The following is an 18634-nucleotide window of genomic DNA, read 5'->3' as shown; positions in this document are numbered from 1 at the left end:
ACATAAAATCCTACTGTCTCCCAAACCTTCCCTCCCCAAAGTGTGCCTTAAGCCCCTTAGTCAAATGTCTAGCAGACTGTTATGACTTCCCTTGGACACCAAATTCCAATGAGGCTTTTTGTTGTTGTTGTTGTTGAAAGGGTATAATTTAAGAAATATGTGTGCGTGCATGCGTGTGTGTGTGTGTGTGTGTGTGTGTGTGTGTGTGTGTGTGTGTGCGTACATACATACATATATACATACATACATACAGTTAAGTCAGGATAACTTGTATTTGAATTCCCCTTCTACACTGAAAAGCTGTGTGTTCGTGAGCAAATCACTTAACTTCACTGATCTCTCTTTTGAGCTTTAATATGTGTCTTACTTAAGGTTTTATTGCTGTGAAGAAACATCATAACAACAACATCTCTTATAAAGGAAAACATTTAATTGGGGCTGGCTTACAGTTTCAGATGTTCAATCCATTATCATGGCAGGAAACAGGTCAGCATAAAAACAGACATGATGCTGGAGCTGAGAGTTCTACATCTTAACCCACAGGTAGCAAGGAGAGACTGTCCCATTGGGCCTGGCTTGAGCCTCAAAGCCTACCTCCAAAGTGATACATTTCCTCTAACAAGGCCACACCTCCTAGTAGTGCCGCTCCCTATGGACCTATGGAGGCCAATTACATTCAAACTACCACAACATGGGACTCTTATTTTGAGAGTTACAAGCTCTAATGTGGTAAGACAAACAACAGAGAGCCTTAGATTCTGCACACGATTCCTTACCATTTGTCACAAAGGCTCACACTTGGACAAAATGATTTAAAGACACTTTTGGACAGAAAGTCCACTGGAGATGAACTCAAGGAATAATTTCAATACATCTAGCTCTTCCCTGTCCCCAGTCCCCCCTGCTCTGATGATAATGACTCTCTTTCTCCTTGGTTCCTGCTCCACACCCACTCTGAATGCTTGCAGAAAGAGACATAAGCCTAGTTTAGGTTGAATGATGCCGGCCTCCACAGCACAGGGGATTTCCAGCTATAACATTTCCCAGTCAATGTAGCAAGAGGGCCAGAGTCATGAACGTTTAAAAGTACCACCTATATTTATGCCCTCCCAAATTCTTCTGTTAGCATGCATGCTTCCCTGGCAGCAGCAACAATTCTTTTCAGTTTAAACCCAGCCATAACCATTTGGATCCTAGGGTAGACAAAGGTGAGGGAACTGGTGAGAAATGGAGCTAGCCGCTGTACAATAGTCATCTCTCAGTCTTGACAAACAGATGTAGTAAGGTAAGGGACAGCAGGACTTTGGGAACTCCCTGTACCAGCTCTGAGATCCGTCTATAAGTCTAGTCATTCTAAAATACAAGTTTGTATCATAAAAAAGAAAGAAAGAAAGAAAGAAAGAAAGAAAGAAAGAAAGAAAGAAAGAAAGAAAGAAAGAAAGAAAGAAAGGGAGAGAGAGAGAGGGGAAGGAAGGAAGGAAGGAAGGAAGGAAGGAAGGAAGGAAGGAAGGAAGAAAGGAAGGAAGGGTATAAAACATCATGTACTCTGCTCTGAGATCTGTCTGTAAGTCTAGTCATTCTAAAATACAAATTTGTTTCATTTAAAAAAAAAGTAAAAACATCATGTATTATAATATGCATCACTTCAGTGAATAAACAAGTGATCATGTTTATGCTTCTAAAGAGAAATAACCAGCCTTTTGTTGTTTACATGTAGTAACCATGGTTATCATTCTGATACTAAATAGTTGTTCATCTCAAACATCTCATCTCATTTGTTTGTTGGTTTGTTGGCCTTGGTGCTGAAGACTAGGCCTGGGCCTCAGGAGATGAGTCACATACTGCACCACTGAGCTAGGCCTAGGTCCTAATTTCTATCTTTCTTCTAATGCTACTAACTTTTCCTCTAAAGTTTATGTATTTGTTCTATTTTATGTGTGTGCCTCAATGGGCACCATTTAAGTATGGGAGCCTATGGAAACCAGAAGAGTATGTCAGATCTCCTGGCACTGGAGTTGCAGACAGTTATGAGCTCCTGATAGAAGTGCTTGGAACTGAACCTAGGTCCTTTGCCAAAGCAGCAAGTGCTGTTAACTACTGGGTCATCTCACCAGCCTCTAGAGCTACTAACTTTATTTCTCCTCTTTTCCCTCGATTTCTGCACTTGTGAAAAAAAAAGAACTTTATTTGTTATAAAGATGAAATGAGATGCTCCTGCACCCAGTCAGTGCTGACTTGATGTTCTCACTCTCAGTTGGCCCATGTCAAGGTCAATGTTAGGACTCTTGTAACATGCTCAGTATTTCTGGACTCTGGTTCATTGCATGATGCCAAGAGTCATCTTTCCTGGTGACTTGACAACCTTTGGAATGCATCATCAAACCACACAAGAGACAAAGTCCAGCTGGAGAAAGTAAAGTGCCAGCTGTGAAGTTGGTGCCATCAGTTATAAGAGGGTTGTGTGTCTTGAACAACAGTGGGAGGTAGGAATTCTTCCCTCTAGAGCTAAGGAAACTAGGACTCTGAGAAGTTAGGCCACTCAGCCAAGAGCACACAGCCTTTCATAAGAGAGCTGTACATAAACTGGGTGCTCTGGGCCTGGACTTTGTACTCTTAGCCCTATTTAGCAGAGACTACTAGAAACCCGTGTCTCTTCTACACCAACAGAAACAGGCAACAGGAAGGGAAAGTGAGCCACTAGGCCTGACTTGAGCTTCTGAGACCTCAAAGCCCACTCCCTAGTGATACCTCCAACAAGCCACACCCACTCCAACAAGGCCACACCTCCTACCAGTAACACTTCCTATGGACCTATTCAGGCATTTTTATTCAAATCGTGACAGGGAAGAAAAGGGTCTATTTGGCTTACAGTTTACAGTCACTCATCAAGTGAAGCCAAAACAGGAACCTGGAGGCAAGAACTGAAACAGAGGCTATAAAAGAACACAGCTTATTAGCTTGGTCTCCATAGGTTGTTCAATGACCTTTTTTTTTTACAACCCAGAAACACCTGCTCAGGGTGCATTGCCCACAGTAGACTGTGTGCTCATCAATTAACAATTACAAAAGTACCCCCCAGGCTAATCTGATGAAGGCAATTCCTCATTTGAGGTTGCTCCTTTCCAGGGGAAATGTGTCAATTTAATAACTGAAGCTAACTATCACAATTCCAATATACATACTACAATATTCATTGTTGTTGGTTGTGTTTTTATTAACAAATAATCTACCTTAATATATCCTAGCTCTAACACTTAATTGTGTGAGATTCTAGTTTAACCAAGCACCCCAGGGATTACTCAAGATAAGGAATATTTAATTCTGACAAACCAGAAGCATTGCTCACCATGCCCTGTCAAGCCTCTTAGCCCCATTTCTAAGATGGAAGATAACAAGCTACCCTGTTGTGAAGCTTAAATACAGGTTATTATAAGTAGACAGTAACTCCATTAAAATCCAGACATATCAATATTATCAGAGCCCAAGAATTGGATGGAATGAATATCAATAGTCCTCTCTTCCAGATGAAGACCCAGTAGCCCTGGCAGGTAATGAGGCTCACCATCATTTACCCGCCAGAGCCAGCTCCTTGGAGTTGCATATTCCAGGAAGAGCCTGTTCACTACACTGTAAGCTTCGGGCAGACATCAGTCAAATCTGTATCCAAGGCTGACAGTTCATACAAAGTAGTCTTTCAATAGAACTTTCCAGAATGAACGAGTTGTTCAGTAAATGTGGTATGCTTACAAGTACACAGTAACCACCTTTGCTCAGATCAGCATTTCCAAAATGCTTTCCTTCAAGATGCATGGTAGGCACAAACCAAACAAGGGTTTCCTGAGAAACGAACAAGCACCAGAACACTGGGTTAAACAGAGGCAATCATTTTCAGGTATTATTTCATCTTCTCTTTTGCTGAGCGCAAGGAGCAGCACAAGACTGGAGAGCAAACGATGAAGGAAAGGCAGCCAGGGCTGTGCTTCTGAACAATGGGTGCCTGGATCTACTTTGCAATAAGCATTTAAGGGACTTCTACTCTGTATGTACACTGTCATCAGAGGGAGGCTGGACCAGGCCTCTGAGCATGGGTCCTTGCTACCTGGTCCATTGCTCTTCTCTGAGCCAGCAGTGTTTTTTGTGGTTGTGGATGTCCTGGTTGTTCCCTGGTCAGTCGTAAGATTGCCAAGGAGGAGCTCTGCTTCCCATTGCCACTCGTATTCTCTGAGTCTCCCAGGCTTTTACTCTCCGTGCAAACTAACACGTCATAAAAATGAATCACCACAGTGCTCTGGCTTGCTTCCCAAATGCTCCTGGGGCATCAAAAGCAGTTTGGACTTCCTCCCATCTTCTGCTCATGAACACCATGATTCCTACTGAAGAGTAGAAAGCAAACCTGGACATTGCAAGAGGGTGTTGACAGGGGCAATTCTGCATGCTGCTCATTGGCCAAAAGCTGAGTGCTCGGTGGTAAAGGGCCCAGACTCTTACCAGCTTCAGCAGCCTCCTTAGTCATTAATCACAGGTAATGACTGATCAGTCACCTAGCATCTATAGAGGAAGAAAAAAAAATCAGAGAAGGGGCTTTCTTAGCTGTCACAAATGCTAAAGAATAGCAGTAAGGGTTGGGGTGTTGGAATAGCACCTGCTCCACTGGGGACAGAATAATGGTGCCTTTCAAAGCAAGTTCAAAATTGTTTTGAAATACATCAGCCAGTGATTGGATACACAGCCATTTATCAAAATGAGAAACAGAAGAGTTTATCAACTCTTCAATCTTAGAAAGGACAGAAAGGTAAGCTTTCCTGCTATGTGCCATGTTCCTCCTTACCCGGTCATGTGATACCCAGTGACTCTCAGTGCATGACAGGCCACGTGTCCCCTGACGGAGCAGTGGTTGTATTCCAAATAGCCTAGGTGTGCAGGAGGAGGCTGTGTGGTGACACTAAGTGATGTTCTGTTCCCTGACTCAGAAACTGTCCCTATGATGAAATGACTCTTGGATGCATAGGCTCACATTAGTCCATTCTCTCTGTCAACAGATCTTCATGGGTTGGGGGATGACTCCACGCTGGATATTGTGCTAGACACAGGAGCCAGCAAGGAAACAAGGTGTACCCTCAAAGACCTTCTGGAACACCTTGAGAGTGTAAATAATTAAATACACCAGCAAGTCCCGTGAAAGAAAGGAAGGGAAGGTATATATGCTAGTGACAAATGTATCACAGGGCAGTAGGAACAAGTATGGCAGTCAGGAGAGTCTTCTCTTTGGACTGAGTAACTACAGAAGAGCAGAAAGCCTCCCATTAGGACACACTACATATGGATGTCCTGCTTTGCAAGCTCAACCAAAACAAATCATGCAAAAGAAGGCAATCTCATGAAATGAGAAGGCTGAGAAGGCAGGTTTAAAAAGGATAAAGTAGCTTAAGAATGTCATCTGGAACCAGGATTTTCAGCTTTCTGCCTTAATGTCTCTCTCACAGTGTGAGCTTTTCCTTTGGTGCAGTGGATGGCCACTGCAGCTCCAGGCTCCAAGAAAAGCCAATATTTGGTGGGAGGAAAATGCTCCCCTTCTTCCTTTTCCATTGAAGAACTTGTTTTCTAATCCGCCCCATCAGACACCCCCCCCATCATCTCATTGGCTAGGATTCCAACACATTACTACACCGAACCAATCATCAATATGATGAAATGAACTAGCATGATCATCTTGGTCATGATTAAGCCTCCAGTGGCTTCAATCCCCTCCCTGGAAGTTTGTGATTGCTAAGATCTGAACTAAAGTGGGATTGTGTAGCAAGGTAAAAGCCAGGAATTTTACCCACCAGTTTTACTTTAAAAAACTGAAGGGGAGGTATGTAACCTGTCTCATGAAGTTTCAGTCTGGATCACCAATAATCTGACCCCAAATTATTCTTTTTCTCTGCCTGAAGTACAGAATAAGAACTACACCAAACCACTCGGGGATTGATGCTCTGTCTTCCCCAAGATGGAGTGCTGGTCCTTGTGCTGAGCTTATTTACAAAAAAGTCCAATTATAGGAGAAGAAAAGAGACTGGGGACAAGAAGGTCCATGTGCATTTCCAAGAAGAAATGCTTGGATAGGAAACATAAGCAGGAAAAAAACATGACCAGAACATGGGATCCCATTAGGGTCTCAGAAACCAGGGAAAACAGTCAGCTACTACAATTGATCCACTAACACCCTACAAAGGGTTTGGCAAACCTTTGTATTCCTCCTCCTTCTCAGCAGCAGATCAGATAGCCAGTAGACTGAAGGCAGGAGGAGGTGGAAACAGGGTGGACCATGAGAACAGTTCAAAGGTGAGCCGTTCGCATTCACAAGCAGAGAAGAAGGAGGGATGCTCGAAAGAAACAGAGCAGTCAGAGAGCAGGGATGAGGGCAGCTTGATAGACAAAAGATTTTCAGGGAATAGTGACCCTGAAGTCTGGGTCACAGAATTCCTGTGGGATGCATTCATGCATCATCTTGTCAATCTAAAAGTAAAGAGTAAGAGACAGTTTCTCTAAAAAAAAACAAATAAGTAATTCTTTGAGGGAGCCAGGGCAATGAAAAAAGAAGAGTAAAACACTGCTGGGGGTTGTGTGCCATAGTAAACTGTGAGTGTAACAAAGAGCCCGAGGCAAGAGAAGATTTAAAGCTGAAACTCAGGAGGGCTGTGTCCAGGATTCTGAAACACAAGTCCTGACCCACAGTGATTAACTAGAGCATCATTAGTTCACAGTTGCTCAGTTGCGGGGTAGATGGCTTTGAAGAAATATTTTGATAGAAGGTTACAGAGGCCTCTCTGTGTGTTCGCGCGGAGTTATGGCGCTTGCAGTCTTTTGTGGTGCTCACTGTCAGGCAGTCATGCAAGAGACTTCAGAGAACCCTACTTCTCTGACTTTCTGGGTATTGTCATTTTTACTGCGGACCCTGGGGTTGACCCTGAGACTACATTTTTATTCTGACAAATTCCCATATGTCTTTCACACATGCATGAATGAACAAATGACCGACGGGATGCAGAGAGACAGTCCAGATCAAATGCCTAATGGCTGAAATCCAGAAGAAAGGGGACAGATTGCAGGTTCTGAGGTCAGTTGTGGATCTCATGCCCCAGTTCTCCTCAGCGCTGAGCTCCACACATTTCCAGACGGGCCTACAAAGGCAGTCTCTGATACCTTTCTGCCTCTTATGAACAAGGTATGAAGCCTCTGACAAGGCCCTTGGTGCAAGGCATTTAATTAATTAATTAACTAATAATTAATGTATTTACCTATTTATCTGTGCGTTCATTTACTTATTTTTTTGTATGTGTGTGCATGTTTATGTTTATGCATGAAGGTTAGAGGACAATTTGTGGGAGTGGTTTTCTCCTTCTGCCATGTGGATCCCAGGGATCAAGCTGTTGTGTGGCACTGTTCCTGGGGAGACATGAACAAGCTGTCCTCAAATAGGGAATTGATGACAGACAAAGTATGGATACCACCACGGTCCAACTTGCCAATGAGTCAGTGATTTTTATCAGGCTTACTTACAGGTAAATAGGTAAGGAGTTACCTAAAGCAGAAATAACTCAGAGCTGCATCACCAAAGCCCACCACAGCACATGACAGCTTGCAAAAGCTGGCAACCTGGAGCACACTGCACAGTCTTCAGGCAGCACAACAGGTGGAAGAATCTCCATTTCAGGTGGTTCCAATGGACCGAGCCTTTTCTTTGAAACTTGGCTGGTTTCTGCTTCTTATAGGCTGCTTGGCTGATCGCATTCCCTTTTAGGCCGTTCAGACTCAGCCTCGTTCAAAATTCTCAGCTAGGGCCACCAGCCAGGGAGCATGCAGAGGCTGGGCGTGAGCCCCCTACACACCTGTAGCAAATGTACAGCTTGATCTTCATGTGGGTCTCCTAACAAGTAGAGCAGGGGCTGTCTTGGTTTGTGTTCCCTGACATTGGATCCCCTTCCCCTAGAATCTCAGCTAATCCAAGCATCTCCTTTGGAGCTTCAGTTGTCTGAGAAGAACTCATAATAGTCTTGATTGCTCATATACTCTTGGGGAAGGAAGGGCATAGTAAATCTGGTCAGTTTCAGGGACTTCCTGAAGCTCTTTTGAGTTGTTTACTTCCTGTCTTAAGGAGTATCCTTGTAGGATGGAATGTTTCACCATCTCTAAAAGATCCTGATGTTTCACCTCGCTTTTCACATTCTACATCTTAGAGATAGTGTCTATTAACAGAAGACTGAATGGATAAGGACTGTGTGGTATATGTGCTCAATGGACATTGTTAGCCATAAAGAATGAAGTTGGGCTGTTTGTGAGAAAATGGAAGCAACTGAGAGCAGTCATATTAAGTGAGTTAAGCGATCTCAGAAAGATTTTATTTATATCAGACTTTACATAGATTCATAAAATCATGTATGTGAGTATGGCATAAAAGTAGAAGAGAAACTATCTATGGGGGCAAAGGGAACCAACAAGGAAAAGGAACAAAAAAGAGGATGGGGCAGGGAGATGTATTCAACTTACAATATTTACTTGAACAAAACCTTTAAAAAATAAAAAATCAAATGTCACATTTTCTTTCATATGCAGGATTTAGAGGGGGCAAGGGAGGGAGGGAAGGAGAGAGAGAGAGGACAAAGCAGAAGAGGAACTGTTTGGGGGAAAAAAGGAGGTGGTATGAAATCAGTGGGGATGTGGAAGAAAAGAACAAAGTCTAAAAATCTCATAAAGAAAGCCATTATTTTATATGTCAACAACATCAATCACCATCACCACCACCACCACCACCACCATCATCATCATCATCATCATCATCATCATCATCATCATCATCATCTTCATCATCATCATCATCATCTTCATCATCATCACATGTTCCAAATGCCCAGAGAAGTCAGGAAGCTGTACCAGATGCATAGAGGAAGGGCTGACCTAGACTCAAAGTTCTCCTTGAATAAGAGGTGGGGCAACTGCATAGAATAGCTTTGGGGACAGATGAAGGGGCTGTCAAGGTGAATCTTAGAGGAAAGGGCACTGAAGGACTGCAAAGAGAAGGCTGGGCTCTAGGCCATAGCCCCATGTTTTGAGGGTACCTCATCCTTACCAGGTCCTGGTGGGCAGCTGTGTATAGCATCCTGTCACAGGCTGCTCCTGGACCCTGAAGTTATGAATCCTCAGGTCAGACAGTTCTCACTCAGTTTGTGTAATCAAGGGTTTTCCTCCCTTCTGGGGACAAGGCATATGTTGTCACACAAGTGAAGCTTGTGGGCTGCTTCCTCCAGAGACTGTGGCAAAAGCAAGCTCCCCCTACTTTTTATAACATGAAGGGTTTGCCCTTTCTCTCTACCCTAAAAGCGGAGCTTTCCGCCTCCCATATGGCCCCTCGATGACCTGACCCATGATCCTGAACCACACCCATTGTTACCCTCTCACTGTCCCACCCAGAGGAGGGACAGTGTCCTTTCTACTTGTTTTCTCACTGCCTAGTACCATTCTAAAAAGCAGGTATTTCTGGATTGCTCCAGAATCTGCTCTGAGAGAGTGAACATTTTATAGAGGAGAGAAACTAGGAATTCCTGTGGGGGCAACCTGGAGTGGAAGGGTAGAGCCAAAACAGCATGCCATAAAAACCTGGGGTCGGGGGCAATGGAATGTCGGACTACTGTGGGTTCCAGGGACAAAGAACACCTGCTTCCACACTCACCAGAGGATCATGAGCTGTGGTGGTCAATATGCCAACCTCCTTCACCATTAGTTGAAGTGTACTTGGGTATAGGGCCTACTTCCCTAGGACTACTGGTCTACTCCAGACAGGCAAAAGGGACTGTCGTAGTAAAAGGAACTCATTAGAAATGGCATGCAACATTAGCTGGCAGACTTGTCACATGTGAAAGTCAAATCGGGACAAGGGGGTGGGGATATCATAGCCGTGCAAACTCCTAGGAATTCTGCTCTGTTCATTCAGAGCTCTTCAGGAACAGGCTACTCATCTCTTGTATCTATAAGTGATATACAGGAAGGAGTGAATGAATGCTATTGTTTTGAATTCTTTCTAAGTATCCTGGGTATCTCAAGTTGGTTACTTAAGTGCCTCTCCTAAATTACGAAAAGCCAAAAATGGCTCCCTTAATTTGATATCTGCAAAACTGATTCCCCCTGGAAAACTGGTCCTAAAGCTATGGTTGAATAATTAGGTTCTTTCTTTCTCCCCCTTTTCCCCTTCAAGCTGCCAACACCCCACACACAGCTGTGAGGTCCAAGTAGAAGAATATGGCTGTTATAGTTAATTTTGTCCATTTGACAGGATCTAGAACCACCTGGAGACAAAGCTCTGGGCATGTCTGTGAGGATGTTTCTAGAGTTCTAGAGGTTCACCCAGGTGGAAAGACACACCTTAAATATAGGTGGCACTATTATGTGGGCTTGAGTCATGGACTAACTACAAAGAAGGGAAACACAGACTGTGGGGAACCATTTGGTGAGATTTCAGAGGGGAAGAAGGGTTCTATTGGGAATGGAGCCATCAACACTGTAGACCAGCACCTAACCTGTCTGCATTCTGCCCCTGTCCTAAGAACTTGAATGAGTCTGGGTTTTAAAGTAACAGACAGAGAAAAATCTCAAAATAGGGCTAGCACTCAGGCTGTCTTGGTTATTCTTCATTACTATCAGTAAAAGAACGTACAGCAGAAGGATATTTACCATGTGCCACTTGCCTGCAGAAGAGGGCATGATAAAGTTGCAAAGTGAGTGCTAAAGCAACCAGAATTATTAAAGAGACGACATTGTTAAAGAGGAGCCTGTAGTCTGTATTAGAAAGTGTCCTGAAAGCAAGACTCCAAGCCATCAGTTCCCCTAGAAAATTAAGACATAGCCATGAGCCTAGAAGGACAAGAGTGGAAAGTTATGACTTAAAAACAATATGTTTGAGTGTAAAGTTGACAAGAGGTGGACTCGTGATGGACCATACTGATCATCAGCAACTTGATAGGCTCTCTATAATCGTCTAGGAGATGATCACTCTCTGAGTGTGTCCATGAGAGAGCTTCTAGGTTGTGTTAATGATGGTGAGAAAACCTACTCTAATGTGGGTAGTGCCACTGCATGAGCTTGAGCTGTAAACAGAACAAAAGGAAAAAGCACCAGCATCCACCTCTCTGCATCCCGACAGTAGATGGAGCATGACCAGCTGCCTTGTACTGTTGGCACCAGCATCCACCTCTCTGCTTCCCGACAGTAGATGGAGCATGACCAGCTGCCTTGTACTGTTGGCACCATAGGTACCAAAGGGTAGAAAGTAGAACCAAGGAGGAAGTAGACATAATGACCCCAAGGTGGCTAATGACCCCAAGGTACAGCTGAACAGAAACTAGTTTTACACTTCTATAGCACTGCAGGATGACTGTGGTTAACATTCATAACATTTATAAACTGTATTTACATTTACATCTATATTTCAGAAGATATAGTACTGATCTTGCATGCTCCCAATGAAAGCAATGGCAGGTGTCTGAGGTAAGGTTATATGCTACTTAACCTGATCATGTCACTATACATTATTTATTTGTATTGTAATTCTGCCTGTGCCCTATAAATATATAAAATTATTTGTGCCAGTTAAACCTATTTCTTAAGTTATCCACAGCTAGTTGTTGCCTCCAGCAGCATTAGAACTCTGGCTATGGGGTCTACACACATATTCATAATCACTGTTTCCCTTAATCCACTATGGAGAGAGTGTGCCACATATAATGGAGGTGGGAAAGTGACATGGTAGAGTCTGCAGAAAAAGCCCGGGTGATAATGACGGTCACAGCGGAGTGGGCATGGGCAGGAGTGGACGGAAGAAAGACCACCATGGAGGGATGTGCAAGTGGGGGACATAAGGATGGGTGAAGGGACAATAAGTCCTTTCTCAAGGCTTTGCACTTTCCAAGGCTAGGGCTGTTTTTTTACTGTGTAACTTAGAGCTAAACTACAGGGAGGATGGTGACAAAAGCAGTCGTTAAAATAGTCACCGATGGGCAATGAAAGGAAAGAAGCAACTCCTACAATGTGTCCTCTGACCTAAACACACACAAACACACACATACACACATGTGCATGCCCCCTCATTTTCAATATTTTTTAAATCAATTGAGTTACCCAGCAATGGATAGGCTCTGCTGTATATGACCAGCCTCTTTCCCCCTGCCATTAGACCTTAACATGCTTCAGAAGCAAGCAGGAGTACAGATCTCTGATGTTACTGCAGGCAAGTCAGTATTTCTAGAGTGTGGTGGTCTGAATATGCTTGGCCAAGGGAGTGGCACAATTAGGAGGTGTGGCTTGGTTGGAGTAGGTGTGGCCTTCTTGAAGGACTTGTATCACGGTGGGGTAGGCTTTGAGACTCCTATGCTCAGGCTCTGCCCAGTATAGAAGAGACCCTCCTCCTGACTGCCTGCTCAAGACAGTCTCCTCCTGGCTGACTTTAGATCAAGAAGTGGAACTCTTGGCTCCTCTAGTCCCAAGTCAGTCCACATGATGCCACACTTCCCACCATGGTGATAATAGACTGAATCTCTAAAACTTTAAGCCAGCCCTAATTAAATGTTTTCTTTATAAGAGTTGCCTTGGTCATGGTGGCTCTTCACAGCAATAAAACCCTAACTAACACAATGGAGTTACAGTGGGAACAGGGAAATTTTTTTTTTTAAAGCACCCAGACAATTGTAATTGCTCCAGCCACTGGAATTCATTATCTCATGTCATCTTCACAGCACCAGGGGATTCATTATTATTGTCTCAGAGAAGCTAAATGAAAGCTCAGAGGTAGCAGCGCCATAAGCCAGGGAGAGAGCTCAGGAGTCTTGCCACCAAACTAAACACCAGAGTTCAGCTCCTGGGACCCACATGGTGGAAGGAGAGAACTCGCTCCTGCAAGTTTTCCTCTGACCTCTGTCTTCACGCTGTGCATATGTGAGCATACAGGCACATGAGCGCGCACGCACGCGCACACACACACATACACACACACACACACATGCACATACACACAAACATGTGCATGTGTGTGTTAAATAGATAAATGTGTTTTTTAAGGGAGGAGCAGAACCGAGGCTACAATTTCAGGGGCTGTGAAATCATCTCTCAGCTACTAGACAAGTATAGAGCTTAAAGCAGGGTCTTAAAGAGTGCTGGCCAGTCCCTTGTCCTTTTACAGGGAAGACGATGGAGGTCCCGAGGCAGGAAATGAACTGAAAAGACCTATGCTGGCAGTATAGAGTCCAGACTCTAAAGTCAGAATTCACCGCTCACAGCCAGGTTGCGTTTTGTAGTAGACTGGAATATTGATCCGGAGAAGTGCAGAAAGCGATCGAGAGGCAGACAGTGCTCCTTTACTCCCCAGACTAGAAAGATAGATGCCATGTTAGGAGAGGCAGCGAGGAGGGGAGCCCCAGCAGGTCACCCCTTCCCACCACCTCTTCATATCTGCACAATCATTCGGGCTCAGTGACAGGCAAACCCCTTATTAAGCCTTCTGTGCTCTCTCTCCTCCTGCCCTCGCTGAACTTACACAGCTCATGTTGTAGGGATTAGGGGGAAAAGTCCCTCCACCCTGAGGCATAACAATAACAACATGGAAGCCAAGGGGAAGGCAGTCATCCTGATGGCTTGAAAAATAACGAAGGTGACATTTAAGAAGCTCTCCTGGCCTCCCTGTCACTGAGCCTCATCATTAATTTAACTGTCTCTGTTACTAACTTTCTAGTCAGTCTTGGATGGTGGAAGGTGAGTCTTGTCTTCTGTGGCCCATTAAAAGATAGGGGCTTCTTTGTGTCTGTCCCTCAGTTGCCTGAAATCTAGTCTCTGTCCAATTCCTGAAGCGCAAATGACATTTCTGCAGGAGAGTATAATTGGCTGCTGTTGGAAGGGGCTGGAGGGGGTTGGAAGGGGGCAAGAAGGGTCCACTCAGATCAATACACTGCCTAGCAGACAGAAGCTATGCATTTGGTGCCCAAGATGGATCACATGCTCACTCTTTCATACATTCCTCACTCAAAAATTCAATGCAGATGCCTCCTCTGTGCCAGACACTGCGCTCAATGCTGTTTGTGCTCCGCTGGGCCAAGCAGATGTGGTCCCTGACTCCCTGACAATCATAGTGGGCAGCCACCCTCCAAAATAATAGCACTAGCCTCGTGTGGCTTCTTCAATTTAAACTTAAGTTGAATACAATAAAAAACTTAAGGTACCATTTTTACTGGCCACATTTCAAGTACTCAAGCCATGCTGGCATGTGAGCAGCAGTTTTTGTACTTGGGTAGACAGGAAACATTTTCCTCATCCCAGAGTATTCCTTCCAAGAGCACTAGTCTAATCAGATAGGCATACTTTCTGTATGTGATTGTCTCCATTCCTCACAAAGACTTTGGTGTGGCTTTCCCCATAAAGAGAAAACAGTGGTCAACTGGCCATCATGAAGACAGAATTTGAAGCCACATTTGTCCCAGACCCAGACCTGTCACTGAAAAATTGGAAAATCTAAAGCATGAGTAGCAATGTAGTAATAAGCAGGGTGACACACCCATGATGAAACACGAATACAGGGCCAGCTGTCAGCCTCTGTGAACCTCTTCCTCATTATATAAGAACACATGCTCACTCCGTGTCCTTTTAGGTGAGTGGTGAGATAACATCTGTGAACATCATGGAGAAAACCTTGTGCTGCATGGAAGTTTAGATAAGGAAGCTGAGCTCAAAATAAGCTGAGAGAGAGAGAGAGAGAGAGAGAGAGAGAGAGAGAGAGAGAGAGAGAGAGAGCGCACATTGGAACTAGAAACAGGAGATGAATTCAGAAGTCATTTGTTTGGAAAACTCAAGAAAGAAAACATTAATTTCTGTGGTCCAAAGTAAGAGTGAGCTGAGGATTTTGAACACTCTTTTTTAACTATTGTTACATAATAACTAAAACCACAAATATTATCCCAGTTTCCTAGGGTGAGAAACTGAGGAGCTGCTTAGCTACATGGCCGTGGTGAGGGTCTCTCACCAGGTTGCAGTCAAACCTTTCTCTGTAGCTACATTATCTTCAGGCTTGACTGGATCAAGTCAGAGGGTCATGGAGAGAGGATGCAGTGGTGAGGTCCTTGACAGGATGATTAGTTTCTCCTGCAAGGCTCCTTGAGATTTCTTAAGACATGGTATTGGTTTCATCCAAGAAGAAAGGAGGGCTGGGGGCTGGGACATGGAGGGAGAGGGAGAAAGAATCACACCATCCTATTCATGTATTCATGGCCATTCATTCTACTCATTCATTCTATGTAAAAGGCATATTGCCTTATACAGGATTAAGAATATAATTGAGGGGAGTGAGGGCTAGAGAGATGGCTCAGTGGTAAAAAGCACTTGATGCTCTTGCAGAGGACCAGAGTTCAGTTCCCAGAACCTATGACAGGCAGCTTATAACTGCTGTAATTCCAGCTCCAAGGGAACTGATGCCCCCTTCTGACCTCCATGGGCACCTGAAGAGACATGGTATACACACACACACACACACACACACACACACACACAAAATTAAAAATGAAGCAAATCTTTAAAACAAAGAACATAGCCATCACAGAAAGGACTACATAACTATGCAAGGTAAAGCATACATAATTTAGCTTGACTCAGTCATTTTATAGATATAGATATAGATATAGATATCCATGGTTCAAACATCAGTAATACTTGTAAAACACTATTTATCAATAAAAGATAGGACATAAAATAAATATATTCTAAAAGACAAGAAACTCACTATGCCCAACTTACACTCAAGAGAGAAGAGTTAATCCCCACAATTTGAGAGGATGACTATCGAAGGGTTTGTGACCATGTGCTAAAACTGCAACACAAATGTGTAGCATGGCCAGAGCTCACTTGAGTATTGATCTGTCTATTGATGGACAGCTCAGAGTTGAAGGCACAAAACCCAAGCATAGAAATGCCAATTTACTACACAGGAGCTTTGGATCACACCAGGAGGACAGCAAGAAGTCTGTTCCTGTATGGGAATGTGTCGCTATTACTATAGATTATCAACAGCGTTTGGGGAGGGGCAGGAAAGAATGAACAATAAAGGAAGATGTGCACCAGTGTATACACAGCCTTTCTCCCAAAAAGGACGCTGTCTTTGGAGAAGAAGGAACCAGAAACACATCTATCTAGAAACATTTCCAAGTTTAGATGTTTTATTTCTATTCAAAACGTCTGCTGTGGACTCCTACCTCTCTCCCTTTGCTTAACAACAGGTTGGACAGTAGAGAGGGAAAAAGAAAGGAGGGATGGAGAAAGAGAAAAAGAGGAGAGAAGGAGGGAAGGATGGAGAGGACAGGAGGGAAAGGGGAAAGAGGGGGAGGATGGGAGGAGAAGGAGACCATTTAAATACTCCTGGTAACTATTTTTTCAGGGGTCAAAGTACATTATTAGAAGTAGGGAAACCTCCACATATCTAAGTAGCTGTTTGTAGTTCTGAAGAATTCCATTGTTCTGCAGGATCCAAAATGAGGTTGACTTATTCAGATAATATGGGCAATGATTCCCGGGAGCTCCAGCAGTGGAGAGGCTGCTGGCCTTCCTATGTACACATTAAAATTGAAGATTATTAAAAGCCAAACATGGAGGTGCATGCCTGTAATCCTAACACTCAGGAGACAGAGGCGGGAGTAAGTATGAGTTCACAGCCATCCTGGTTGACATAAGGGGTTCCATTTGAGCCAGGGCTAACTAGCAAGACCCTGTAGCAGACAAATGAAAGAATATTACTGTTTACTAAGACTTTATGCAGCATGTATAATGTCACTGATTGTCCCACCTAGTATTTGTCACCAACTGTCTGTGAGAGATCCTGAGAAAAGCATAAGAACCCATGATGCACAGGGTAATCCTAGGAGTGCTCACTAAGCTTTGGCTCTTGACACTTCCTGGCAGTGTCTAGTAGCCGATGTGTGCACAGGAAAGTACAGCCACATGTCACATCACCTGACCAGCACTGTTGAGAAGCTATGATGGAAATCTGTAAGCAGCACAGAATTTCATTTGGCTGTGTGTTTAAAAGTCACCTCAAATGAAAATATGATTGGTAGGTACTGTTTTTTTTTTTTTTTAAAGGTTCTGGCTTTTTCTATTGGTGATGAAACTATTGGTGAATTCTTAGAGCTGAGGAAATAAAGTCAATTTTTGTTATAAACTGAATTTCAGATTAGATATTTGAATAACTGTGTCATAAAGTAAAGTAAGGCCTTAAAGGTATTTTAGTATGAGCAAGCATTTATCCCATTAATAAGTTATTTTAAAATAATTTTATCTCTGCTGCTTCTTAAGATCTCCATCGTGTATGTTTTATACATGAAGTGTTAATTTGAAAATAATGATGCAATTTTTTAAATAGAAACGTGTATACACGGATACTAGAATCTGAAATCATCTATCCACCATGGAAGCATACGATCAAAGACCACTGCTGGGAGCCCAGTGGTTGCCATCAGCCTTAGTCTTGTGTTCATTATTCTAGAGCAATTAAACATAAAGGAAAGGCAGAGATGGATGAGAGGAAAGAGTAACGATGGAGGGAGGTGTGTCTAGAGGTGGAAGCTTTGGAGAGTTAGAACAGGGGCTACTCAGAGAATGTCAAGGAGAGAGCAGGAGAGCCAGCTCTGATAGTATCCTCGTCATCATATCCAAGGAGGACCTGAAACCATCCCCAGCCAAACTGCAAAGAACTGAAAAGCAGAAAGCTGCATATCCAACATGCAGAGAGCTAGCATCAAGATGAGCAGTAGCAGTACAGGCATTCAGGAGAAAACCATCAACCGCACTGACATCTCCACGCCTGAGTTATTCCAAAAGGCTCCTGGTTGTTCCTGTTTTTATTTTCTGTCTTGATGAGAAATGTGCTGATGTTCACCCTGTCTCAAGGCAGATAGGACACTGACATATAGTTCACAGTTCACGTAACTGGTTTCCTATTCTTCTGCTGGTGCTACTGTGCTCTGATGTATCACCCCTCATTCGGAGGAGCTGCAGAGCACTCCAGTTGTGCCACTATGCACTCAGTCAGACTCTTGCCATCTTTCACTGTGGGACAGCAAATTAAGGAAGAGGTGTTGTGACTTACCCAAGGGATTAATGGCAGAGCCAGGATTTGGACACAGATCTGTCTGGAAGATCACTTCTATATTCCAAGAATCTCTAACCTGGATACTCAGCCCCCCTGGCATCTCAACCCATGGCAGTTTTTGGAGAGTTCCACAAAACTTAGAGGCTCGTTGAAATGGCACAACACAGGTTATCTCTTAATAAATTCAGAGTTTGTACTGCATAAAATTCCATAAGAGTCAATTGTGGATGAAAATCACATATCTAATATGCTCATCAGTGGTTGGAATATAGGGAGCCAAGAGAAAAGCTTGGGAACCCTTCAGACCTGAGTGGTTAGAGCTGTGGATTCTTTCCTCAACTCCTGGCTTCCAGTTAGATGTGTTCCTATGCTTGAGTTGTAAGACACAAAGCATGAGCAGAAATGAGAGGCTTCTATAGTAGGTCCGGTCCACGATACCTCCCTCCTGAAACCCCTGAACTTTCCCTCCCTCCATGAGCAGAC

The 18634-nt window shown here is 43.7% G+C and overlaps 1 protein-coding gene across 1 annotated transcript in view; it reads right to left on the bottom strand.

Moving 5' to 3' along the window:
* Window positions 1–4102: 4102 nt before the first annotated feature.
* Oma1 (OMA1 zinc metallopeptidase) overlaps window positions 4103–18634 on the bottom strand; it is an 82796-nt gene continuing 68264 nt past the window's right edge. Inside the window, exon 9 of the mRNA XM_031378019.1 lies at window positions 4103–4548. Within this exon, the coding sequence (XP_031233879.1) occupies window positions 4534–4548 (15 nt within the window). The 3' untranslated portion in view covers window positions 4103–4533. The remainder of the gene's footprint in view (window positions 4549–18634) is intronic.

The sequence above is a fragment of the Mastomys coucha genome, unplaced genomic scaffold (genome assembly GCF_008632895.1).
Source record: "Mastomys coucha isolate ucsf_1 unplaced genomic scaffold, UCSF_Mcou_1 pScaffold18, whole genome shotgun sequence".
Classification (NCBI taxonomy): Eukaryota; Metazoa; Chordata; class Mammalia; order Rodentia; family Muridae; genus Mastomys; species Mastomys coucha.
Note: the sequence above shows the minus strand (reverse complement) of the source record. Positions and strands in the feature narration are given on the sequence as shown.